Source organism: Brassica rapa, chromosome A08 (assembly GCF_000309985.2).
Source record: "Brassica rapa cultivar Chiifu-401-42 chromosome A08, CAAS_Brap_v3.01, whole genome shotgun sequence".
Taxonomy (NCBI): Eukaryota; Viridiplantae; Streptophyta; class Magnoliopsida; order Brassicales; family Brassicaceae; genus Brassica; species Brassica rapa.
Window position 1 is genome coordinate 2,119,299 of NC_024802.2, and position 26,338 is coordinate 2,145,636.

The following is a 26,338-nucleotide window of genomic DNA, read 5'->3' on the forward strand; positions in this document are numbered from 1 at the left end:
TGGCTCTCCGGTAGTGAAAAACAGTGACCGTGGTGATAAGATGCGGCAGCTCCGAGTAGTTTCTTCCTCCATGCACTAACATATTATAATTATGTAAGAAAAAGAAGAAAAGAGGAACGAAAGAAAAGAGGAAAGAGAGGAAGAGAGGAATTGAAGTAGTACATCAAAACCATCTAATCACCCTTGACAAAAGTGGTGCGGCTAGGTTAGCGTAGTGAGGAAGATGCATACATTGTATATATAAATGATGCACAGTTTGACCAAAAGAAAAGAAGAGGGTTTTAGCTAATTGTAGTAAAATTGCTGAACATTATTGTTCAAAGTATTATTGAATAGATCAACGGACTTTGGCATATTACATGACAATATATTCAGTGCTTCATCGTTCATCATGGAAGACTATATATCAAACAATACATGTTCGGCTAGTATAACTAATACAATTATTTCTTATTTAGCAGACTAGTGATACTGATATAACTAGTACAACTACGCATGTTCTGAAATTTAAATATTCCTTTGAGTATGTCATATGAAAAAAAATCAATAAAGTGGCTAAACTGGAAAGTATTTATAAAGGTTCCTTATGAAATTTAATGGGGTTTTTTTTGTTTTTGCAAATCTAACACAATCACATAAGTTTGCATGATCTACCTTATACTTTTAAGGTTTGCATGTTAACTTATTTGTCCACATAATTTTTGAAAAACATACATGAAATATATTTTAACAAAATTTATGATTTCATTTTATTGGGGCAAAGACATGTACACATAAAGAAGTGGTACAACTGAAGTAAGTTTAAATTTTATGTCGTACAACTAGTTTTTTCAATTTTACTGCCAAAATACAACTATGTACAAACTCGTACAACTCAAAAACTAGTACAACTATGTACAAACCGGTACAACTCGAATATTAGTACAACTATGTTATTTCATTTTATATTGTGCATCACGTTTTAAATGTGTATCATATTCTAAACATTATGGTTAAATATTAAATCAAGTAGTTGTACTATTCCTAGATATTTTTGTGTAGTTTATCCTGCTATCTATTTTTTTGGGGTAAAAATACATTAAATCAAAGTCTATAAAATTAAGAGAAAAATTTGTTAGGTACGTAAATATCAAAATGTAAAACTAAATAATATTTCTAAAATTTGTAGATATTAAAAAGAAACTGATGGTATTGAGTTTATAAATTTCATAAAATTTTGAAAACTTCATAAAATTTTGAAGATTTGTTTTAGTAGGAAAAATATATAATTATAAATTGAATTAAATAATATTTCAAAAATTGTAAAATATATTATATTTCTATATCTAAAATTATTTGATTTATTGCTATATTAATGATGTTGTGTGAGCTATTACCATATTTTAAAAAATTTACCAAAAATATAAATTATCATTAAATATAAATGTCCATGTGAACTGACCAAATTGGTGTGTGTTTATAATGATCTCTCCTAACTATTTTAATGTTTTTAATGTTTTTAGCAATTGTTACAATATCTCATAGTTGTACTATTTATACCGATCATATTAATCTACTTTTCTTTTAATTTTGTGACTTTTAAATTTCCTCTTCTTCACCACGGCTTCACTCTTCTTCTTCACGACGTCTTTTTTTTCTTTTTGGATGTAGTATATCTCTTCTTCACAGCAGAGTCCTTCTTGTTTATGCAAATATATACTAATGATGAAAATTATATATATATATATCATCACTTATCATTGCTTATTTATGTGAATATATTTTATTTAATCAAAAGTGTTATGATAAACTGAGTGGAATTTACTAATTTGCAAACATAAGAATCAAAAACTATTTGAAACCAAATTTGTAGATACAACAAACATGAATCAAAAACTATTTGAAATCAAATTTGTAGATACAACAAACATATGTATATCATGTTTTATATCAAAATATGCAAGTTTCACCATGTTCTTGTTGTGTATGTGATTACAATTTCTCTATTTCTTATATTATTTTCATGTACATATCAAAAAATGAACTTTGGGGCGAGAAACCTACCAACCAGCACTAGAAAAACACAAATCAAGTGTTGCCACAATTAAACTAGTTAAAGTACTACTGTAGTTAAACCAGTTATACCAGTTAAATTATTATTGTTGTGGTCCAAATACCAAACATTAATGCTTATGCATTCTTTTCAAACTCGTGATGGATTATGTATTATCTTTTGGAGTATACTCTTCCAGATCTTAAACTGCAAGGCTCGGCAGTTGTTTTCTTCGGCTTCGGGAGTAAAAACATGAAGATGATCTTTTCTCGTATATAGTACTGTGAGGCTTTGGTGCCTCTTGGGCCATCCGGGACTGGGCTGGTTAATGGGCTTCGACTGGACCTGAAAGATAAAACAAGATGGGCTTAGTCTTGTGCAATAAGAAGTCCAAGTTCTAATAGGAAACAAGATCAGATGCATATGACGGTGGATTGATAAATCCTTCTCCAACTAGAACTAGCTCAAATCAGGTTGTATAAATATAGGTCTCATCTCTTCATTGTAGTTACAGAAACATATAAACTCTCTAAAGCATAGAACACGCAACTAGTGCGAAGCTTGTAACGTTTTCGATTCATAGTGATATAGAGTTTGTCTCCGGTTTGGAGAGGACTCGCCCAACATATTGTTGTGTCGATTTACTTGTTACGAGAAACAGCCAAGGTCGATTCTCTACAAGTGGTATCAGAGCCAGGTTAACAGAGATCCTAGTTACAGAGATTCGAAGGCAAGATTCAATAAACAAGCAAGGAGAATTCTTATCTGGTGCTGAGAAGAAGACTCAGCTCGTTGGTGATTGAAGCTTGAAAGACTACGGCGTGTTACAGCAACCTGCAAACAAAGGAAAACAAGTTTACAGGTTATAAAGAAGATGGAGGCAATTTCAAAGAAATTTGAAGTGGAAAAATTCGATGGCAAAGGTGATTTTGGTCTATGGAAGTATAAGATGCTGTGAGAGCTAGAGATCTTTGGTTTGGGGTCTGTTCTTAAGGAGAAGACTCCTTCTACGGATGTTGAAGGTGAAGAACAGAAAGATGAAAAACCTGATCCTAAGGAGCAAGACCGGGAATTGCGTACAAAGAATCTGATCAGTTTGTGTCTATCTGACCTTATTTTGCGCAAGGTTATGCAAGAGCCTACAGCACTGGCTATGTGGAAGGCTCTAGAAGCTGAGTATCAGACCAAGACATTACCTAATCGAATCTACATGAAGCAGAGATATGCAGGTTTTAGAATGGAAGAGCACAAGTCCATTGAGGAAAATATGGATGTGTTTCTGAAACTTGTGGCTGATCTAGCAAGTCTGGATATTAAGATCAGTGAAGAAGATCAAGCAATTCAGATCTTAACCAGCTTGCCCAAGCAATACGAGTCTCTCGTTGATGCATTAAAATACGGCAGCGGCAAAGAAATTTTAACGGTTCGTGATGTTACAAGCTCAGCTTATTCTAAGGAAGTAGAATTAAGAGAGAAGGGACTTCTCAACAAGTCCAAAGGTAACTCGGAGGGGCTGTTTGCTGGCGAAAACAGAGGCAGAGGTGAGAAGAAGAGCGATAAAACTTGGAGAGCTAGATCTAAAAGCAATAACAGATCAAAATCAAGACCTAAGTTCTCTAAAGAATGTTGGACGTGTGGCAAGGAAGGACATTTTAAAAAGCAGTGTCCAGAAAGAAAGAAGCCATCAAATTCGGTCAACATAGCAGAAGAGAAGGAGGAACCATTGGTATTAGTGGCTAGCCAGCAAGCTACTAAGGACGAGTGGGTACTTGATTCTGGCTGTACATTCCATATCACTCCAAATAAAGATGTCTTATTTGATCTTGAAGACATAGAAGGAGGAAAGGTTTTGATGGGAAATAACACTATCAGCGAGATTAAAGGGATCGGGAAGATCAGGATCATGAATAATGATGGATCGAGCGTAATTCTCACTGATGTTCGTTACATGCCTACAATGGGCAGAAACCTTATCTCCTACGGTTTATTGGAGAAGATGGGATGCAGATACGAAGGCAAAGACTTCATGGTGCAGTTTTACAAAGGAGATAAGAAGGTTATTTCTGGAAAATACTGTGATGGTCTGTACTACTTACAAGGGACAGTATTGGATGGTGAAGCTGCAGTCGCAAGGCCTGATATCGATTTGACTAAAAGGTGGCACTCTAGGCTTGGACATATGAGTCTAAAGGGCATGAATATTTTAGTCAAGGACGGATATTTAAACGCAAAGGATGTGAAGACGTTAGAGTTTTGCGAGAATTGCGTTTTGGGTAAAGCACACAAGCTAAGCTTTCCAAAAGGCAAGCACACGTCTAAGGAAGTCCTAGAGTACATCCATTCAGATTTATGGGGTTCACCTTCGGTGGTAGAGAGTCTCGGAGGATGTTTCTACTTTGTTACATTCATTGATGATTTTTCTAGGAAAGTTTGGATCTATTTCCTAAAATCAAAAAATGAAGTGTTTCAAAACTTCAAGGAATGGAAAACATGCGTGGAAACTGAGACAGGAAAGAAGGTGAAGTGTCTTAGGACGGATAACGGATTAGAGTTCTGCAATACACAGATGGACACATTGTGTAAGGAAGCAGGGATTAAAAGACATAGAACATGCGTCTATACTCCACAGCAAAACGGAGTATCAGAACGCATGAACCGTACGATTATGGAGAAGGTGAGATGTATGTTGACAGAGGCAGGCTTAGAGCAAAAGTTCTGGGCGGAAGCAGCTTCTACAGCTGTCTACTTAATCAACCGATCTCCCAGTACAGCTATTAACTTCAAACTACCGGCAGAGGTGTGGTCTGGAACCAAAACAGACTTAAATCATCTAAGAAAGTTCGGATGTACAGCTTATGTTCACGTGACTCAAGCCAAAACCAGTCCAAGAGCGATGAAAGGAGTTTTCATGGGATATCCAGACGGGACTAAAGGTTATCGAGTTTGGTTACCAGAAGAACTAAGATGTACAGTAAGCAGAAACGTGATTTTCAATGAGGAAGAGATGTTTAAAGACATTAAAGGAATCAGCGAGAAGAAGAGGAAAACGAAAAAGGTAACGTTCAATCCTGTGCTGATTCAAGGACCTTCAAACACAACTACAGACACTGAAACAGAGGATACAGTTCAAGGTGGAGTTTCTCCAGCATCAGAAAACTCGGAATCTGAATCCTCAAGCTCAGAAAGTGAAGAAGAAGTTGTGGGAGCTCAACATGAAAATCTAGACAACTACATTCTTGCTAGAGATAGAATCAGGAGGGAAGTAAAGAAACCTTCTAGGTTTGATGATTCAGATTGCGTGGCTTATGCTCTAGCTACAGCAGAAGAAATAAATAAGGATGAGCCTAAATCCTATTTGGAAGCAAAAAGAAGTAAGAGCTGGAAGTTATGGAACGAGGGAATGCAAGAAGAGATGGTTTCGTTGGAGAAAAATCAGACTTGGAAACTGGTTGAGAAACCAGAGAAAAAGAAGATTATTGGCAGCAAGTGGGTTTTCAAGCTGAAAGAAGGCATTCCTGGAGTAGAGAAGCCGAGATACAAAGCTAGATTAGTAGCTAAAGGGTTTTCACAAGTTGAAGGGATCGACTACACAGAGGTGTTTGCACCAGTGGTGAAACACGTGTCGATTAGAATTATGCTGTCACTTGTTGCAAATTATGATCTTGATTTGGAACAACTAGACGTGAAAACGGCTTTCCTGTACGGAACGTTAGACGAGGAGATTTATATGGCACAGCCAGAAGGTTTCGTTGAGGAGGGAAAAGAAGATCAAGTTTGTCTCCTGTTGAAATCACTTTACGGATTAAAACAATCACCAAGACAGTGGAATAGGAGATTTGATAGTTTCATGAAGCAACAAGGCTTCGAAAGAAGTGCATATGATCCTTGTGTCTACATGAAAGGTTCAGACTTATCTCATATGGTTTATCTCTTGATCTATGTTGATGACATGCTCATAGCATCTAAGGATTCTAAAGAAATTAAAAGAATCAAAGATAGCTTGAAGAGAGAGTTTGAGATGAAGGACCTTGGAGCAGCTTCAAGAATACTTGGAATGGATATTATTAGAGACAGGAAGAAAGGAACTCTAAAACTATCGCAAGAGAAGTATCTACAGAAGGTGCTGGAAACTTTTAACATGGCAGAGAGCAAAGCTGTGGTTACTCCTATCGGACCACAATTCAAGCTTAAAAGTTTGACACAAAAAGAAGAGCACGAGGAAGCAAGGTTCATGAATGTGATTCCATACGCATCAGCCGTTGGAAGTTTAATGTATGCAATGGTAGGATCTAGACCAGACTTATGTTTCGCAGTGGGCTTAATCAGCCGTTATATGAGCAAGCCAGGAAGAATACACTGGGAAGCTGTTAAGTGGGTGATGAGATATCTTAAAGGAGCTCTAGATTCGGATCTATTGTTTACTAAAGGAGAAGATTTCAAAGTACGAGGATTCTGTGACGCAGACTACGCAACCGATTTGGACAGAAGAAGATCCGTGACAGGATATGTGTTTCAAGTCGGAGGCAACACAATAAGCTGGAGATCAGGTCTCCAACATATTGTCGCACTATCAACGACAGAATCAGAATACATGGCATTAGCCGAAGCTTTTAAAGAAGCATTATGGCTTAAGGGGTTTGTTAGTGAATTGGGATTCAAGCAAGATGATGTGAGAGTGTTTTCAGATTCACAGAGTGCTATACACTTAGCTAAGAATGGAGGATTCCATGAAAGGACTAAGCATATAGATACTAGACTACACTTTATGAGAGACGTAATTGAGGCTGGCGACGTTACGGTTCACAAGATTCACACATCTATCAACCCTGCAGATTTTCTAACTAAGTGTGTACCTGGACAGAAGTTCGAGACATGCTTGGAGATCCTCAAGGTTCTGCCTTAGAAGGTCTCGCGTGGCTGCAGGTGACAATGCTGTCGAGTTGATCACCTCGCGGAAAAGCCACAAAAGAAAATATCAGCTTCAGGAAAAGTAAACTGATGGTTCAACAGGGTTAGTAAAAAGCTCAGGAAGAAGATGAATTTGAGTGTAGAAGATTACCTTTGAAAAATGACAGGTGTAGACAGGAGCTGTCTATGCAAGGAATCTGCAAAAATTATTCAGGAAATACTAGTCAAAGAATTGTTTTATGCAGAGATTAAGCTTCAAACAGAAGCTGGAAAAAAAAAATCATTATAAAGAGAAGAATCAGAAGCTCTACCTGAAGACGTGGGGTTGTAGTAAGGAAACGCCTGCAACACAGTTGTGAACAAAAGTTATTAATTCACAAGTTCAAAGCTCTTAAAGGAATTGAAGCAACAATTCTAATTTGATTACCTTACGGAAGTAACGATGGTGAAGAGACGTCAACACCATGAGCTGTAACATTAAACAAGGAGATATGTTTAATTATTCAGCAAAAGAATCTTTCGTTACAGGTTTCTAGGAGAGCTTAAAAGACACGTATGTATACATGAAGGAAAGTCAAAACAAAAGAGGATACTTTTTTGGTCTTTGGAAAAGTTCTGGTTCGTTTTTTTTTAAAGGTGGCGTGAGGAGGAGTTAAGTGGCTTTGCCATTTGATAATCACAAAGCTACAACAGATTCATCAAGGCACGAGCTGGAAAAGAAATTGAAATCAAAGGTTAAAACTTTGTTCAAATGTCTAAGGAAGAAGACAAAGAGGAGCAAAGGGAACCTGAGACGTCAATGGCGGAAGCGGTGACAGCTAACGCCGGTGAAGACGAGCGGCGGTGAAGTCGGGATCTTGTCTTGGTCACGGGGAATCGAAGGAGAGAGAGATTACAGCAAGGGCGAGATAGAGAGGAGCAAGGATCGGAGAGAAGCATGCATCTCCGGTGACGACGGTGTCGAGGAACAGACGATCGTCGGAGAAGACGAAGCGGTGAGCTCGTCGAAGCTTCTGGTCGCCAAAGGAGAGAGACGGAGAAGTCCATGAGTGAGGCCAAAGAGTCAAGGTGGAGAATGTGAGGCTTTGGTGCCTCTTGGGCCATCCGGGACTGGGCTGGTTAATGGGCTTCGACTGGACCTGAAAGATAAAACAAGATGGGCTTAGTCTTGTGCAATAAGAAGTCCAAGTTCTAATAGGAAACAAGATCAGATGCATATGACGGTGGATTGATAAATCCTTCTCCAACTAGAACTAGCTCAAATCAGGTTGTATAAATATAGGTCTCATCTCTTCATTGTAGTTACAGAAACATATAAACTCTCTAAAGCATAGAACACGCAACTAGTGCGAAGCTTGTAACGTTTTCGATTCATAGTGATATAGAGTTTGTCTCCGGTTTGGAGAGGACTCGCCCAACATATTGTTGTGTCGATTTACTTGTTACGAGAAACAGCCAAGGTCGATTCTCTACAAGTACAACTGGTATAACTAGTACAAATGGTAAAACAAATCATTATTAAAACAAATATTATATAAAAAACTATTAAAATATTTTGACACATCCATGAAGATTAAACCAACATTTTCATTGGTTATACATTTTCCCTTTCTATAACATCATTCATAAGCTGAAAATAAAAATTAAATATAATTATATTTATTATAAAGTTGTAGTAATTATACATTTTCTAGTTTTTCTAGTTATACATGTATTTTGACAGATGCAAGCGGGAAAGATTAGCCTAATATGTATTATTGGTCCAACATCATCTCTTTTATATCATTCATATGCTGAATAAAAAAACTAAATATCACCATATTAGTTGCAAAGTACAGTACTAGTAATTCGAGTTCTAGTTGTACCAGTTATATTGGTTATACTCAATTTAGTTGTACAAGTTATACTTGTTCTAGTTGTACTAGTTGTACTAGTTGGAGTTGTATTAGTTGTTCTAGTAATACTATGTGTTCTTATTTTTTATGAATCTCATACGTATATGATGAGATTTGGTTTCGAACAAGACATAATGGATTAAACAAAATTATGGGTTGATCGATTTGAGATAAGAAAAAAAAATTGATAAGTGATTGAAGAAAATTTTGACTTTGTAATTGAAGAAATATCAATGGAGAAGACAAGAGAAAGAAAAAAAAACTAGGGTTTAAATATGGGTTGGGTTTTGGATCTGGTTTTGGGTTTGGTTCTGGGTAGGATATGAATGGCATGGATTTGTAAATATGTTTAAGTCTTTTAGGTTTTTTGGTTATTTCCTCTAATTTCGAATTAAATTTAAATGCAAAATGGAAAAGAAAAAGAAGTGGTCCATATCAGACTAATCTGAACCCTTTTGGTCCATATGAGAATTTGATCCCAATTTTGTTATCTTCATATAATCGTTATCCCTATCTCTTAAACATTTTAATCTCAGCTACCTTTCTCCTCACTACGCTGCCATGTCTCAGATCATCGAGCACATAGTCCTTTTCAAAGTCAAAGACGACGCTGACTCCGACAAGATCGACGCCATGGTCAACGGCCTCAACAGCCTCGCCACCATCGACCAAGTTCTCTACCTCTCCGCCGCTCCTATCCACCGTCTCAGCTCCACCTCCGCCTTCACTCACGTCCTCCACAGCCGGTACAGATCCAAAGAAGATCTCAGCGCGTACGTCGCACATCCCGACCACCTTCGCGTCGTAGAGGCAACCATGCCGATATGGGAAGACATCATGTCCGTTGACTGGATTGCCGATCAAGTCCCTCGAGTCCTAAAACCTCCTGGAGGTTCTGTTACGAAAGTGACGTTGCTGAAGGTGAAAGAGAACGTCACCGACGAGACCAAGAAGGAGATTATGAAAGTGGTTAAGGAGGAGTCTCGTGAGATCAGTGTGGGAGAAAACTTCTCTCCGGCGAGAGCAAAGGGTTTCTCGATTGGATCGGTTGCGTATTTTAAGGATCTTGGAGAAGTTGAGGCTCACGAGGAGTTGGTGAAGGAGAAGGTTGGTGGTTATGTGGAAGATACCATTGTTGTTGAGTTCTTGGTTCCTCCTCCTTCGTAGCTTCTTTAAAATGTTCAGATTTCAATTACTTGAAGACTGTCATTTTATATTTGTAATTCAAGAATGTGTTTTTTTTTCTTTTCGGTATATTGTTCGACCTAAATGGCAAAATATACCGTATAACTTGTATAATAATACAATTTCACCATCATATCCAACCGACACAACCTGATGAGAATAATTTATCAAACTCCATAAAAGAGTAAATGGATTAGCGAAAGAGGGAACAGAACCAGAAGATGGTTGTCGTTTTTCTAACAACTGATGATCATAAAAGTTCCAGAATGTGTATTATTGTGGATTACAGCCCCTAAAAGATGCTTGAGTTTTTTTTTTGTTTCTTTCGGTTTCTGGACAGGTCCGGTCTTGACCACATACAGAAGAAATATTGGCATGGAGCCTACAATTTTGTACATCATAAAACTAAAAATCTTTACTCTTTTTTTCTAACAAATATAAGAACAATCCCGATCAAACATGTAACATAATACAATTTTAAATATTATTTTCTTATCTTATATAAAAAGACTAAAAATGATAATTTTTAAGATTGATAAACTTTTATTAGTCTTGAAGATATTGAAAATTTTTATTTTAACTTTTAACAATTTAATATTTTAGTTATTATTTAGGACCTCTTTTTTTGGTTTTGTATTGGTCAAAATGTTTTAGGAGCGGTATTTTTTTCTGGCTAACCAAAGTTGTGTTATGTGTTGCAAGTATATCAATGTTATAGCAACCTTAGCTTTGCTTACCTACTTACCTTGTATTGCCTCTTTTGATTATTAAGATCAACTTTAAGAAGTGGTTCTTACCTCGTAGCTCTGAACGAGAAGGCTCAAGCATAATTTGTTAATGTTCTTCAGGTGAGTTTATATGATCTTTTCTAACTGTTTGTTTGTCTTATTACTTTATATTTTTTTGATCTTTTGATTATAGGATTGAAGTGACGCAAGCCTATGAATATTTTAAGAAAAATTTACGCTTAGACATACTTTCTCTCTACCTTATATCACTCGAATATACTTTTTACATCTCATGTACTTTTTTGTGTTTCATTGTCTAAGTTACCATTGAAACTGAATTGAGAGTATTTAACTTTCTCTCTCTCTTTTCTTTACCTTATCGTGACCCCACTTCATTATCTCAATTTCTCTCATTCTCTTTTAACCCAAGACGTCGACAATTGTCTTCTTCACCTTTGCTGACCAAAAATCCCAGTCACTCCACGACTTTATCTATCCATCAGAAAAGCATGACAAATCTGAAATTCCTATACTCTTTCAATCTACTTATCCTATGTTACGGATTGACTTAGATCCCCTTCATGCTTTTGTAGTTTGAAATATTCTGCCTATAAATCTCCTCTGACTCGACGCATGCACACTCCGCTGTTAATTCCCCACCGGAATTAAACTGTTAATTTCTCGGTTTTGAATTTAATCTAAAAGTTGTGAATTTTATGGAATTTGGAGTTCTGATTCGATGAATGAATTTAGCTAGTTTGGTGTTTGTGTGAATACTCAACTTAGTTGATCTATAGCTAGCCAACCACAATTTCATTTACGCCTAACCACAACCACGTGACCACAACTAAGTTTGCAACTGAACGCAAGCTCTACAACATATAATAAAATCTAAGATATCTTGGTGTTTTATAGGCTATTAAGACCACAAAAGGTGTAACCAAAGACACAAACTCTGGAACAATATATCTTTCATACATATGACTGCTCAACACATATCCCACCCACTAACCACAAGTACAAAACATCATTCACCACTACTTCATTTACATGAACCAACAGACGACCACATCTTTAGTCCCTCGACAATGATACTAACAAAAAAAACTCAAGAAAAATATGTTATCCAACTAAACTAACATGTACTCAATTTATTTTACAACTCCTTGTCAATCTATAACCGGCCAACCAAAACTTCATGTACCTTTAACCACATCTACATAACCACAAACAATTGCAACTCACCACAAACTATGCCACACCACAAACTCTGCAAATCTAAGGTGTCTTTTCATATTAAATCCACTACAAATCAATCCAAAGGTTGCTGGTTAAGCCATAAACTATAGTACAAATCCCCATCCACCACTAGACAAATAGATATGCACTTCTTTCGATAATAGACGTCAGATTTCTTTTATAAACTTTTAATCTAATGGTTCTAACTCAATTTCACTATTCAATAAATTTATCAAATTAAATGCATCCAAAAGAAATTAACTTTTGGGTACTTTATGTTTAGTTAGCATTCAACCAAAACTCAACCTCTCTCATCCATGGAAAGGGCAAATAAGGAATAAAAAATCAAAAGAAAGATAAAAAGTACTCCACATGGAGAAAGTATGTTAACATAATAAAGACCCATGAGAAAGTACCCAACAATGTAAACTTCTCATATTCTAAGAGGTTGCCACATTTGTGCGGGAACAACAGTAAAAACTTTTGGCTGGTTAAGGATGCTCAGCGTCTTTCTGGGACGATCAAAGATATGTTGCACAGCTTAAAAACATTCTTCCTCAGTTTCTGCGTTGTGCTGTTGGTGATGGGCAGAGAGCCTCCTTTTGGCATGATTATTGCCTAGAGAACAGGTTTTTGCCTTACGTCACATTTTCATATGCCGTGTTCCTTGACTTAAAAATTTATATAGATCATAACGAAAAAATTATTATTATTTTATTTCTCAAATGTTTGCAATCGGCATATTTAATACTCAAGTATTATGGGCACAAATTTATTTTCCAACTAGCCATTAAATACAAAAAGTTACAGATTAAATTAGTCAACCGTTAAAAAATATGTCTCGGTCTTGGACATACTTGGTCTGCTATATATATCTGCTATTCTCATCAGGTCCTAGGCAGCTGCAGGTTCATGATTCTGCCTCGGTCTCTGATGCTGTCCGGAATGGTGAATGGTTCCTACCTCCAGCAAGGTCTGAGAATGCAGCCACCCTACAAATTGTTTTATCTTCTAGTGCAGTTCCATTGGTTGAAAAGGGGGTTGATACCTACCTGTGGCAAATTAAATCTAATGGGTTTGCTAATAAATTTTTGTCTCAAATAACTTGGGATAGATTGAGAATTTCATCACTTGAGGTAGTATGGCATGATGTAATTCAGTTCAAGGAAGAAGTTCCGCGTTGCTCTTTCATTGCGTGGATGTCTGTGCTTGGCAGGCTCCCAACTAGGGATCGCTTGATTTTTTGGAGTTTCTTTGTCCCTGGAAACTGTGTCTTATGCGCTAATGGCATCTAGTCACACAACCATCTCTTCTTTGGCTGTCCTTACGCCGTTGATATTTGGATCCGTTACTGTGGAAGGTTTATCTATGCTTCTCCTTTGGACCTTCCAGCTGCGGTGAAATTATGTTAGTATCTAAATTTACTAGTTAACTATTACATTAGTATTTATGTGGTGTTGTAATCAATACATATGTTCGGTGTTACACAATAAAAATAGTGTTAAAGGCAACATGTTATAGTTAACAATAATACATAATATTAAATGATAATAATACAAAATGTTATAGAGACAACAAAATCTTATAGTTGACAATAATCCATAATATAAAATTGTTTTAATATTATTCATATGGTTAAAAATCATATAATGAATTATTATTAAATTTAATTGTGATTATATTGTATTTAATCAACAGTATCAAAAATTCTAATTTATTATAATATATCTACAAAAGTACATCCACACTTAGACTACAAACATAAGTGCATCCATAAAATTACATTCATGATTCATCCATCCACGTTTAAAACAACAACATCTATATTATATAATCCACAATATATTTGTCCATACAATTTAAATTTTATAATTTTAAAATATCAAAACATATATAATATGGATCTCAAAATATAAAAGACAAACAATTATTTTTTAGTTTATACATTCTATTGATATTTTTAAATTATAATATGAAATAGTAACAAATAACATATGCTGGGAATAAATTTCAGCTTTTCAAAAGTCATCTTGGAAAGACAATTAAAAATAAAATAAAATGTAAAAGTTGTTATGTCTAGTGTAGGATGTAAATTCACTTTAAAGATTTCATGGTATAGAATTGTGCTCATTTATTCCAAAAACCGAACCAAAGTGACCAAATTTCAGGTAACCAAAAATATTTAGTTACTTGTAAATAACCACAGAGAATATCAGGTTGTAGGGCGTGAGGGAAAAACGGTCCAAAAACACCAGCTGTCCAGAAAATATATGTCACATTCCGCAAATGTCTCTACAAGGACTTATTCTTGGGTTCACTCCCTAGGATGAACCTTTAGGTTCACCAACCAATAGGATTATGCTATTTCAAATTTGATATATTTTATAAAAGGAAACAAAATATTATCAAGTTATATTATGTTTTTAAAATAAAAAGATAAAAAATAAAAAATTCAAATAGTAGTAATTACAAAAACCATTTTTAACGTCGTCAGGAAAAAACTAAACTCTAAATCCTAATCCCTAAACCCTAAATCTGAAACCCTAAACCCTTTGGGTAAACCCTAGACCCTTGGATAAATCATAAACTCTTAATTAAAAACACTAAACACTAAAACACTCAAGGGTTTAGGATTTTAGTGTTTAGTGTTTTTGATTTAGAATTTATGATTTATCCAAGGGTTTAAGGTTTATCCAAGGGTTTAGGGTTTACCCAAGAATTTAGGATTTATCCAAGGGTTTAGGGTTTCAGATTTAGGGTTTAGGGATTACGATTTAGGGTTTAGTGTTTTGCTGACGACGTTAACAATATTTTTAAAAAAATTCTTTTTTTGTAACTATTATTTTTTTTTACCTTTTTATTTTAAAAATGTAATATATCTTGACAATATTTTGTTTCCTTTTCAAAAAGATATTGAATTTGAAATAATGAAATCCTATTGATTGGTGACGATGAACAACTCATAAAAGAATCATAAACTTTTAGAGTCTTTTTGCAAATACTCACTCACACAGAGGCCGGAATCATGTCCACAACTTTCATCATGAACACAAACGTAAACGCCTCTTCTTCCTGAAGCTTCTCAAATTAGACGAAGGCCATGCCTTGTTTATACATTATATTTGGGCCAAAAAAGGCTGTAAAATAATGTTGAGGCCTTCTAAGATTAAATTGGGCAATATATGCATCCTCGTTGACCTTTGTTAAATAAGTATATCGGTTTGGTTCGGTTATCATGGACACGGTTTACCTCAACCTTTTTTAGTCACCCTAAACCCTATTTCTGGCTCAACACTTTCATCCTCCTCTCCATCTTCTAACCGTTGTAAACCTCCAAAGTTCTGAGACTTGTCTTGATTCCGACACAGAGAGAATCACCAATGGCAGCAGCGAAAGGAAACAGCGACTGGAGAAGTGTAGGAGGAGCTTTGGATGACGAGAATCTTGTCTTCGAAACGACCAAAGGGATCAAACCCATAGCGAGTTTCGACGAGATGGGGATGAATGATAAAGTCCTTCGCGGAGTGTACGACTACGGTTTCAAGAAACCTTCTGAGATTCAGCAGAGAGCTGTGATGCCTATTCTCAAAGGACGTGACGTCATCGCTCAGGCTCAGTCCGGTACGGGCAAAACCTCCATGATTGCCATCTCCGTCTGCCAAATCGTCAACACTTCCTCCAGAAAGTACGTCTCTTTATCCTTTATTTTTCAAAATTTTCGAATTCTACATTGGTTCTTAAATGATTTTGCTTTGTAATTAAGACAAGAAAATAAGTCAAAAAAAAATATTAAGACAAGGAACACTTAAGGTTGCAATGTCTGTTTCTGCAATTCACTAAGCCACTTGGTTATTACATGGTTGCTGATTTTTCTTTGTGATTAAGACAAGGAACACTTTCTTAAGGTTGCAATGTCTGTTTCTGCAATTCACTAATCCACTTGGTTATTACATGGTTAATGATTTTTCTTTTCTGTGATTAAGATGATTAAACTTGCTATAAGCTGCATGATCTGTTTACTAACCTACTTGGTATGTAAAAAATCTTGATTTGCAATTAAGACAAAAGAATTCGTTTTGTTTACTAACCAAATATCCAATTGGTAACTAGTACATGGTTAATGATTTTGTTTTGTAATTAAGGTGAGGAACACTTACTAAAAGGCTGCAATGTTTCCCTTTACTGCTGTATTAATTCACTTGTTATTACAAGTTTAATGATCTTGCTAAGAGTTATTTTATGCTGCAATATATTTGTGTCACGCTTGTATTACATGTGTTGCGTGATCTCTGTTTTTCTTATTTACTAACCAACTTGGTATTTTTTTTTTGTTCTTAAGGATTCAAGTGTTGGTCTTGTCTCCATCAAGGGAACTAGCTTCACAGACAGAGAAGACGATACAAGCCATTGGAGTACACACCAGTATTCAGGCACATGCCTGCATCGGTGGTAAGAGCATTGGAGAAGACATCAAGAAGCTGGAGCGTGGTGTGCACGCTGTGTCCGGGACGCCTGGTCGAGTCTACGATATGATAAAGAGAGGAAGTTTACAAACCAAATCCGTCAAGCTTTTGATCCTTGATGAATCAGATGAAATGCTGAGCAAAGGTTTGAAAGACCAGATCTACGACGTTTACAGATCTCTTCCACACGATATTCAGGTTTGCTTGATATCTGCTACTCTTCCTCAAGAGATTCTGGAGATGACAAACAAGTTTATGACGGACCCTGTGAGGATCCTTGTGAAGCGTGACGAGTTGACTCTCGAAGTAAGTGTTTCCTTATATACTTAACTCTTAGTTTCAACAACCATGACACTACAACATTTTTTTTGCTAGGGAATCAAACAATATTATGTTGATGTTGGGGAAGAAGAGTGGAAGTTCGATACACTTTGTGATCTTTATGGGAGGCTTGTTATCAATCAAGCAATCATCTTCTGTAACACAAGACAAAAGGTAAAACAGTTACTCATGTTCTTAAACTCTCTGGTCTCTCTATGTCTTATGTCAGATAGTGTTAAAGCTTTGATCTGAATATATATATATAAGGTGGATTGGCTAACTGAGAAGATGAGGAGTAGTAACTTTATAGTCTCGTCAATGCATGGAGACAAACGTCAAAAGGAGAGAGACGAAATCATGAACCAGTTCCGGTCTTTTAAAAGCCGTGTCTTAATCGCCTCGGATGTATGGGCACGAGGGATTGATGTTCAGACAGTATGATCTCTCTCTCTCTCTCTCTCTACCTCTCTTATAACTATCAGAGTTTTAACTTTATGCTGAAAGTTGGAATCTTTATCATGCGTTAGGTATCTCATGTCATAAACTATGATGTACCAAATAACCCGGAGCTTTACATACATCGCATTGGACGAGCTGGTCGGTTTGGGAGGGAAGGTGTTGCGATTAACTTTGTGAAAAACTCTGACATGAAGACTCTTCGTGACATTGAGAGGTACTACGGTACTAAAATCCGGGAGATGCCTGCTGATCTTGCCTAAGGATCTTGCTTCCTTGAAGCTGAGGAGGTTGAAGAATCTGTGTTAAGGCCAGTTAAGCACAGCTCTCTATAGACAGTGTGAATTTATATGTATACCGTCTTAAGGCTCAAAAGAAAGTTCCTATATTTAGCTAGCATTTTAGAAATTGTGATGCTAGAGTTCGGTTTAGTTCGCAGAATTGTTGGTTTGGTTTAAAGCCGGTTGAAATGATTCACGGCAACGGCTATTTCAAAGGCTTGTTTAGATACAGTCTTAAGCCGATTCAAATAATCACAGCCTAGACCTGGGAAAAAAAAAACTGAAACCAGAGATCCAAACTGAATACAAATTGTAAGACGGGAGAATCCATATCTGATAATGTAAAATGGCTATTTGAAAATCATACAAATTTCAAAAATCCAAAAAAAAAATTCAATCTAAAGATTTGAATTAATTTTCGAATTAAAATTTTAATTATATTTTTTATCAAAAATAAATAGTTAGTTTCATCTTCGTTCAGATATGATGTTTAAAAATATCCAAACCAAAATATATTATCAAATGAATTTAAATTTAAATCAAAAATAGATCTAGATAAGATTGTAGAAAAAGATTAATCGAACTTCATCAAAATCCAAACGGGACTTATAATATTGAACCCAAAATCCACAAAAAAAAAAAAATCTAATTAAAACCGATCGCCAGTCCAACATCGTACCAAACTTCTTTTCCACAATCCGGTTTGCAATAATGTCCCAACCAAAAACGTCTCTGGACAAAAAAAAAAAGCAGGAGGGAACCCTCTTGATAAAACAGAGACTTCTATTGTTATACTGTCGGAAAAAAACATTAACAAAAAAAAAAAAAAAAAAAAAAAGATCCGTCGTCTTCGTCGTCGTTGTTGACCCCCCTTCCCCTTTCAGCCATTAAAATCCATTTCCCCTTGCATCCCAATCTCCCTTCACCAAACCCCATCCTCTTGTTTCCTTCCTACCCCTGAAAGATCCGGCCTCTCCTCAGACCTCAAAGCTTCCTCCTTTCGGGATCCGATGGACTCTCGAGACGACGTCACCAACCCAACCCCATCTCCATCGTGCAACCTCTGCGGAAGACTCATCCCTCGATCCACCACCACCGCCCCCGACGATCTCGAAATCTTCAGCTTATGCGGCGACTGCAAGTTCCTCCTCCTCCAAGACTTCGGCACCACCCCTCCTCCTCCTCCCTTGACCCGTCGCCAAACCTCTCGGAGAAGAAGGTTGAGGATGAGAAGGAGGCGAAGCAGCAGCAGCAGGCAAGGGAGCTCCTCCGAGTCCGTCGCCGATCAACCACAGCAGTTCACTCATCTGATAAGCATCGCAAGACAGAGTGAAACCAGCTCTCACACGACTCCCAACGGTTCTGCGAGATGGAGGGTCTTGTCCGAATCCGAAAGCGAGGATCTTGATAACTTGTCCAACGCTAGCTTTAGCCTCTACAGGTTCTCTTCGCTTGGTGGTGAGTCTGATGCTGCTTCCACCGACATCGAGTTTGACACTGATATCGACCCTATGCACGCTGGTCTGAACCAATGGAACTCAGACGACGAAGACAGAGAATGGGAGGAGGAGGAAGGAGCAAGGCATAGTAGAACTCCTAGTGAGAGCAACAGCTCCGTGACTCGGTTTGATTCACTTGACTTAGAGAGAACCTTCCGTCAAAGAATCATAGAGAGGAGACAAGCGTTATCTCGCAACATCTTCACCGGTCTGGAAGATTTGGAGTTCTCTCGCTACCCTGGGAACGTCGCTGACTATCTCGACGAGAGAGGCTTTGAGGAGCTCCTAGAGCAGCTTGCTGACTCCGACAATTCCAGAAGAGGTGCGCCGCCTGCTTCTCTGTCCTGCGTCAGGAGTCTTCCGAGGGTTATCATCCGAGAGGAGGGGCTAGACTGTGCTGTCTGCAAGGAGGTTTTCTCACTCGGTAATGAGACCACGCAGCTTCCTTGTCTCCATCTGTACCATCCCCATTGTATTGTGCCTTGGCTTGGTGCTCGTAACTCATGCCCGCTGTGCCGGTACGAGCTTCCGACGGATGATAAAGACTACGAAGACCGGAAGCAGAACGTGGTTGATGTGGTGAGCGAGGATAGCTCTTCTGATGATGATGGCACAGAAGGTGGGGAAGAGGAGGATCATGACGTAGTGAGAGGTGAGGGTGAGGCTGGTGTGAGGAGTGTTAGCAGAGGAAGATGGCTGTTTCTGGCTGCTGCACCTGTTGTGAGTCTGGTTGGGGTTGTGTTGGCAATGTGGCTTAGCAACCCACAGAGGAGGAATATAGTGTTCTCTCATAGCCAACGAGGGAACAGGAGCAGAAGATGGTTGCCGTTTTTCTGACAGCAAGTTCCAGTTGTTGTTTCAGAATGTGTATTATTATTACAGACCCTAAGATGTTTTGAGTTTTTTTTTTTGTTTGTTTCTGGATATTGACTTGTGTTGTTGTTTCCACATGTTAGTTTAATGGAAAGCTTAACCATAGTTGTGTTGTGTGTTGCAAGTATTCTTGATGGAATCAAAGTTATAGCAATGGTTAACTTGTATCGCCTCTTTTGACTATCAAGATTAACATTGTTTAATGTTCTTCAGGGGAGTTTATATGATCTTTACTAACTGTTTGTTGCTGTTACCTTTCTATATATATGTATTTTTTTTGGTCTATCTATTGCAGCTTAACACATTGCCTGGGCGGCCTGAGAATCTTGTCTCCACACCTGCTTGTTTTTCCTACGTAGTTGTAGAGCCCAAGCTATCAGTGACTCGCTTTAATTCTGGTTTTTGATGAGTAATGTATGTTTGTTTCCCTTGGAGTTTCGTAATAGTAGCTTTATTTTATCATGTTTCATAGTTTTCAACTAGATAACCAAGTAACCGTTCTTCAAAGACAACAAGACGTTGCCAGTGCTTTCTCATGTCTGCTACACGAGGTAACACATCTGTGTATAATAAAACTATTCCATTAAACAATGTTCCTCTGAGATTAGTCTTGAATGGTCGATTGAATTATATGTTAGTAGTGTTTAGCATGTTTGGTTTACGGTTAGCAGCTGTGATTCTGATTCATGATGATTTGTTGCAGTGCTCAGGATAAGCTGCTTCACATTCTTCCTTTCTTGAAGCTAGAATTGGTTCAGAACAACAAATATAAAACTCATCCAACATGATAGACATTGGTTTTGATCTGCTGCCACTTTGAACTAAAGTCTTACCATTGGTGTTTTAAGATTCTTACCCTGTCCTTGAAACCTTTTTAATGCACTGGGTCACAAACTATGATATACTTTCGATTTATTCAGGGAAAAGAAAAAACAAGAACTCAGCTCATGTTGCAGTGCAGTACTAGGTGAGAGTCATAAACTCACATTTACACAAGTAGATAAAAAAAAACTAATCTTAGGTTGGTTGAAGATGCCCCTGTATTTACAGCATAGTGTGAGATGAATGACTTTAGAAGAGAATGTTGATATACAGCACCATCCATCCAGCCATTGAGAAGATGGCGAAAATGTGAACCCAGAAGAGCACAGCAGCCGATTCTCTCCCACAGCCTCTAAGGTTTGCAACAGCACCTGAGAGCACAGAGGTAGGCATTGTGTGCTGTAATAGCAACACAAACTTGAACATCTTGTCACCAGCTGGAAGGAAACCTAGTCTGTCTGCTAATGTCACTATCCCTAGTCCTACTGGTGGCACCAACACCAACCGCCCGAATATAATCGCCGCTGTTGTCTTGAAACCAAGTCTTGAGCTTCCTGGTCCTGAAAAACATTTGCAAGCTCAAAACAAGGTTGTAATGAAATGAAAGAGATCAGATATGTTTTACCGTTGATGAGATTCCCACCAAGTGCCAGTAATATACAGGGGATCATGGCGTCCCTGATAGCCAAATGTTTCAACGGTTAATTAACTCAATTGTTTTTGGTAGAAGACACGTGAAAGAGTGTGTTTTGCTTTACCCAAGAATCATGCAGCTATCTGTGAAGAAGAAAAGTGGTGCACCGTTTGTGAAGAGCAACTTCTTGGTGAAAGGTATTGCACCAAGTATCATGGCAAGAATCTGCGAAGCAAACAAAAAACACTTCCAGTATTAGTTACTAACATGGCGAAGGCAATCGAATAGAACAGGCGAGAGATACTTACTGAAGCAATTATTGCAGGTTGGATGATTTGCTTCAGTTTCAACTTCTCATAGAGGTAAACAAAGAACTGTGTAATCTACATCATCACGGAAGCAAAGTATGCTAAACTTAGTAAGGACTATATAATTAGAAAAACCATAATTGCATTTTTGTCACCTTGCTTTTCCTTGAATCTACTACTCTTGCTCTAGGTTCTGCGGTCTGTACAGGGAGGTGAACCTGAATGGATGAAACGTCCTTAGTGTGATTTTGAGTAAGCAAGGGGACTTGCTCTGGAGCAGAGGAATCTAGTGGAAGGTTTTTCAAAGGAAGGTTGTCATGTTCGCCATCAAACCCTTCAGGAGGAGGAGCTAACATCTGGTACACATATGTGTAGAGGATGATGGCACCAACCTGACATTAAATGTTAACTCTTGGTTAAAGTTGATATTCCTATAGGTATGCTAACAGTGTCACACTGTAAAAGGAGTGAGAGAGCAAAGGGGATAAAGTTGAGAAGCGTACCCATTGACCAAAAGAGATGTAAGCAGTGCCATCAATGCTACATTTTTCAGAGTCACCAAAGGGGTTGGAGGTGTCCCTACATAGAGCCGCGAGTAACACAAGAGGAACATTGCCGATATTACCTGAAAACAAACAAACAAACAAACTGAGACTACTATCCAAAGTGAGAGAGCAGACGAGACATGCAGTAAGTGTGTAATGGGGTACGAACCAACTCCGATTTGTATGATGGTGAACTTGAAATAAGGGTAAGGAGGACGAACAATGGTGGCAACAAGTAAGCCAATTAAAGACCCTGAGATTGTACCAAGAACAACGTTCACCGGAATGAACCACCTGACAGTACAGATCAAAAGAAGAAAACTTTTATGAACCCAAATAAAAAGAACCAAGAAGAGACTTATTATAGGGACAAGAAACAAAACCATTGAAGCATCTTCTGGAGAGTAACAGCTTGTCCGAGCTGGGAGAAGATCAAGCAGGGAAGCAAAAGCGAGAAGACCAACTGGGAACAGGACACAAACACACTTGTTGAGAGTCAGAGAGAGAGAGAGAGAGACAAAAAATAAAGAAAGAAAGAAACTTTACCCCGTTCAAGAGTTTGCGGCCAGAGGGAGGCAAGATGTTGACGTACTTAGAAGCCATGAGAAGACCCAAGAAGCACATGGTGAACACTTTAGCTATAGGCATCACCGCGATTTTGATTGTACCTAGAACAGAGTCGCCGGCAGCAGCCACCGCCGGACTCTCCATGAAACCGGCGAGGATCCTCGCTATCATCGAAAAAAAACCCCTTGAATTCTCAGCAAAGGAAGAGACTTTTTGTTGACTGGTTGACTTTGGGCTATGAATCTGAGAGAGAGAGATCTGGAGACGGAAGACAAAAACAAAACAGAAGTGAGAATAGTTTCTGTTCTGATAAAGAGAGAGAGAGAGGAACCAAAAGAGTTTTCTCGATTTCGATCTCACCAGAGATTCTCGCTCTCTCTTTCTCTCTCTTCCTCTGACTGCCACGTGCCTTTACTTACTTACCCCTTTCCCTTTCTAAGCCCAAAAGGCCTGAGATTCAATTAATTGTTTATTCCCATCCTTTTTTGTTTCAAGAGTTCACTTTACTCAAGTTTCCAAGTTTTTTTTTTCTTGTAAACTGTCAAGTTTCCAAGTTAAAAGATGAAAAAAATATTTTATCTGCTAAGCTAATACGACTACAGCCAGCCTTACAAAATCAACAAGAAGACTGATCTGTCTATGATACGGGTAGGCCTGATCACTTAAACCGAAAACCAAATCCAACTGAAAAAAAAAATAGAATCAAAACGATATTAGCAAATATTCAAACAATTTCTGTTTTTCTGTATCAACAAAACTGAACCAGAAGCGAGAACTGAATTGATACACAAATTTTTAGTATACACTTTACAAACTTAAAATTTTTAGTTATAAACAATCTAAAAATTTATAATACATTAAATATCCAACAAAATCGAATATCTAAATATTTCCATCCAAAACATATAAAATTATCTGATATTTTGATTAAAATTTAAAATATAATATTTATTCGAAAACCCTTAATAATTAATTTTCTTACCCGGATTAATAAAATTTATCCGTAAAAATTCAAAAATTTCTTGGGTATTATAGTTAGTTCCTAATCTTGTTATCTAAACCTTACAGAAATAATTGAACCAAAAACAGAAACAATATATGGAATTGTTAGAGGTTCAGATTTATGAGAAATTTCTTAAAATATTCTCAGTTGGTTACCATTTTTTTTTAAATATACTCTAACATTTAGGTTTAGGGCTTGGTGATTATTGTTTAGGAGGTATGGTTAAGTTTATAAACTTTTATAAATATTTTATAAATTACTCTAAAACATTTATAATGATATAGGAGAGTTAATTTATTTTTATCACAATTTAATGTTTCTATAAAATGGTTATATTTTAAAAGTCTAACCACTAGTTTCTAACCTGCACTTTTATATTTTAAAAAAAACTAATTTAATAAAAAATAAAAAAATTGGTCTATAGATAATATTATATATTTTTATTGCTTCATATGTATATTAAATATAAAAATTATATAAAAATAATATTTTATTTTTAACCCGTACTATGAATTTTCGTAATGAACTGTTATAAATCTATGTATTTTATTTTCTTAGAGAATATGCTATATAAAAAAATAATTATATAATTTATTTAATGTCAAGTTATTGATTTTAACATCTTATTTATAAACAGTTTTAAATTTTATATGAAAATTTATTTTATTTAAATGAATGTTTTTCATAATAATTTGTTTCATATTAAGTGAAAATATTTTAGTATTTAAACCTGCAAAAATTTAGTTTGTTTAAATTATTTGAGTGTTTTAATCAATTTTTAATTTATCGACTAATTCATATTAAGATTAATAAGAAAATTATTAAAAATGTGAGATCTAATGTTTTGTATTTTTTGGACTTAAGTTTAATTATTATGTTGCTTGGAAAGAGGATTAGTAGTATAATGATATTTTACATAATTATATTTAGCAAATTTCTTGTTTTTATTGATCACCGATGATATTTATGTAATATTTAGACATGACTAAATGTTAGGTCTTATGTAATATTTTCTGTTTTAATAAGATAGATTTGAAAAGTGATATTAAAATTGGGGAAATTACCTCTAATAACTCACATTTTATGACTAATGACTAGATTAACACACAAAAAAAAGAAAGATAGAAAATGCATAAGTAAGACTGAAATGCCCCATCGGTTAAAAAATTAGTTCCCAGTAAAAATAAATTAAGGCAAAATTACTTTTAGTTGACCAAAAAAAAGTGAAACCTCTTTGAAAAAAAAAAATCCTCACGATACTTTTCTCTCCCATGACCCCAAGAACCCTAAATCCCCAAATTGTGAAATCCTCAATCTCTTGACTCTCTTTAGTTTTCATCATGATTTCTCATCGATTTCTTCATTTCCACACCCTAATCAACCACTAAAACCTTCGATTCACATAGGAAAAGTGAATCCAAAACCCAGGCGACGAAACCTAAACCCCCTTTCGAAAATTCTCAGCTGCGTCGAATCTCAAGGCTTTCATCACTTATTCTCGTTGATTTCGACACTCTTATAAGCTCCTCTCCACATCAATCAGTTTAATTCACCTATTTTGCCATCAAATGTTAGTCTCTGTCAAACTATTTTTTTAATATTGAGTATCAAATGAATTCGATTTTGTTTTGATACAGAGTAGATAGAAGTGTTTTTCGTTTGTACATTTGTTGATATCAGTTTGGGTATTTCTGGGTCGTTTGTGTTCTTCAGTCTTGGTCGTTTCTATGTTTTTGGAAAAAAATAAATTTTCTAATACTTACTACATTTTACAATTTTGCAGACGGATGACTACATCAAAAAGTGGAAAAAAATATCCAGCAAGACTTTATCCAGAGGGGAAATGTCCATTGCAAAGTGGAAGCATGAATCATAACTGTCATTTGGCTAATTTACAGATGGTGGAAGAAGTAGTTGGTTTAGATGCGTGGGAATCCATTAAAACATCATCTGTTGGAGTTATTCTGAGGCTGAAAGAGCTGAATTATACCTGGTCAGCCAAGGCGGTTCACCATTTACTTACAAACCAATTGGTGGTTAATAATATCCATGAGATATGGTCTGCTATAGAAGGTCAGCCAATTAGGTTTTCGCTATATGAGTTTGGTGATATTACGAGTTTAAATTGCGAGCCTTTCAACATAAATGACGAGGTGGAGATTGATCATAAGCCATTTTGGGAAGAGCTTGGTGTCTCTCCTTCACATGGTCCTATGCTTTCTGAGTTGCAGTCGTTGTTCACTAAAATTAGGAATTGGTCGTTTGAGAAGAGAAGAATGATTGGTTTACTATGTGTCTTGTCTATTGGAGTACTTGGCATCTCTCCAGGCAGTAGAATTCCTTTGGATCAAGCAAAGAGAGTCCTAGACATAGAAGCATTTGACAGATACCCTTGGGGGCGTGTGGGATTTTCTAGCCTGGTAAATTCAGTGAAAATTGTTTCATATGAAGGAAGGAACAAGTATACACTTCGCGGATGCGTACATGCTCTCCTCATCTGGCTGTATGAGTCGATACCTGGTATTGGGCATGAATATGGGAATCATATTGAGGGTAACCAAGTTCCTCTTCTCTCCTGG

At 36.7% G+C, this 26,338-nt stretch overlaps 4 protein-coding genes across 4 annotated transcripts; 3 read left to right on the forward strand and 1 right to left on the reverse strand.

Annotated features, from left to right (window-relative positions):
- The first annotated feature begins 9,293 nt into the window (after window positions 1–9,293).
- LOC103832856 (stress-response A/B barrel domain-containing protein UP3) lies at window positions 9,294–10,155 on the forward strand. Its single transcript, XM_009108956.3, has one exon. It carries the CDS (start codon window positions 9,397–9,399, stop codon window positions 10,000–10,002), a length of 606 nt encoding a protein of 201 aa, XP_009107204.1. The 5' UTR covers window positions 9,294–9,396; the 3' UTR covers window positions 10,003–10,155.
- A 4,838-nt stretch (window positions 10,156–14,993) lies between these two features.
- LOC103832857 (DEAD-box ATP-dependent RNA helicase 34) lies at window positions 14,994–17,716 on the forward strand. Its single transcript, XM_009108957.3, has 5 exons — window positions 14,994–15,672; window positions 16,327–16,756; window positions 16,826–16,945; window positions 17,039–17,206; window positions 17,299–17,716. Exons 1-5 carry the CDS (start codon window positions 15,368–15,370, stop codon window positions 17,488–17,490), a joined length of 1,215 nt encoding a protein of 404 aa, XP_009107205.1. The 5' UTR covers window positions 14,994–15,367; the 3' UTR covers window positions 17,491–17,716.
- Window positions 17,717–18,112: 396 nt separating this feature from the next.
- LOC103832858 (E3 ubiquitin-protein ligase SIRP1) lies at window positions 18,113–20,087 on the forward strand. Its single transcript, XM_009108958.3, has one exon. It carries the CDS (start codon window positions 18,519–18,521, stop codon window positions 19,842–19,844), a length of 1,326 nt encoding a protein of 441 aa, XP_009107206.1. The 5' UTR covers window positions 18,113–18,518; the 3' UTR covers window positions 19,845–20,087.
- A 676-nt stretch (window positions 20,088–20,763) lies between these two features.
- On the reverse strand, window positions 20,764–23,135 carry LOC103832859 (protein PIN-LIKES 6). The gene is made up of 10 exons (XM_033277337.1): window positions 23,117–23,135; window positions 22,736–23,014; window positions 22,573–22,652; window positions 22,359–22,483; window positions 22,148–22,269; window positions 21,800–22,036; window positions 21,645–21,719; window positions 21,461–21,561; window positions 21,328–21,380; window positions 20,764–21,262 (listed from the first exon to the last, which is right to left on the reverse strand). The coding sequence occupies exons 2-10, from the start codon at window positions 22,925–22,927 to the stop codon at window positions 20,952–20,954; spliced, it is 1,296 nt and encodes a 431-aa protein (XP_033133228.1). The 5' UTR covers window positions 22,928–23,014; window positions 23,117–23,135; the 3' UTR covers window positions 20,764–20,951.
- Between the last annotated feature and the right edge of the window lie 3,203 nt (window positions 23,136–26,338).

Bases quoted from the DNA above. Each gene is read 5' to 3' on its own strand.
- LOC103832857 (XM_009108957.3), top strand. From the start codon at position 15,368: ATGGCAGCAGCGAAAGGAAACAGCGACTGGAGAAGTGTAGGAGGAGCT. The intron at 16,757-16,825 runs GTAAGTGTTTCC...TTTTTTTGCTAG, and splicing joins GTGACGAGTTGACTCTCGAA to GGAATCAAACAATATTATGT. The intron at 17,207-17,298 runs GTATGATCTCTC...ATCATGCGTTAG, and splicing joins GAGGGATTGATGTTCAGACA to GTATCTCATGTCATAAACTA.
- LOC103832858 (XM_009108958.3), top strand. From the start codon at position 18,519: ATGGACTCTCGAGACGACGTCACCAACCCAACCCCATCTCCATCGTGC.
- LOC103832859 (XM_033277337.1), bottom strand. From the start codon at position 22,927: ATGATAGCGAGGATCCTCGCCGGTTTCATGGAGAGTCCGGCGGTGGCT. The intron at 22,484-22,572 runs GTTTTGTTTCTT...CTGTACTGTCAG, and splicing joins CTCCAGAAGATGCTTCAATG to GTGGTTCATTCCGGTGAACG. The intron at 21,562-21,644 runs GTAAGTATCTCT...TTTGCTTCGCAG, and splicing joins AACCTGCAATAATTGCTTCA to ATTCTTGCCATGATACTTGG.
- LOC103832856 (XM_009108956.3), top strand. From the start codon at position 9,397: ATGTCTCAGATCATCGAGCACATAGTCCTTTTCAAAGTCAAAGACGAC.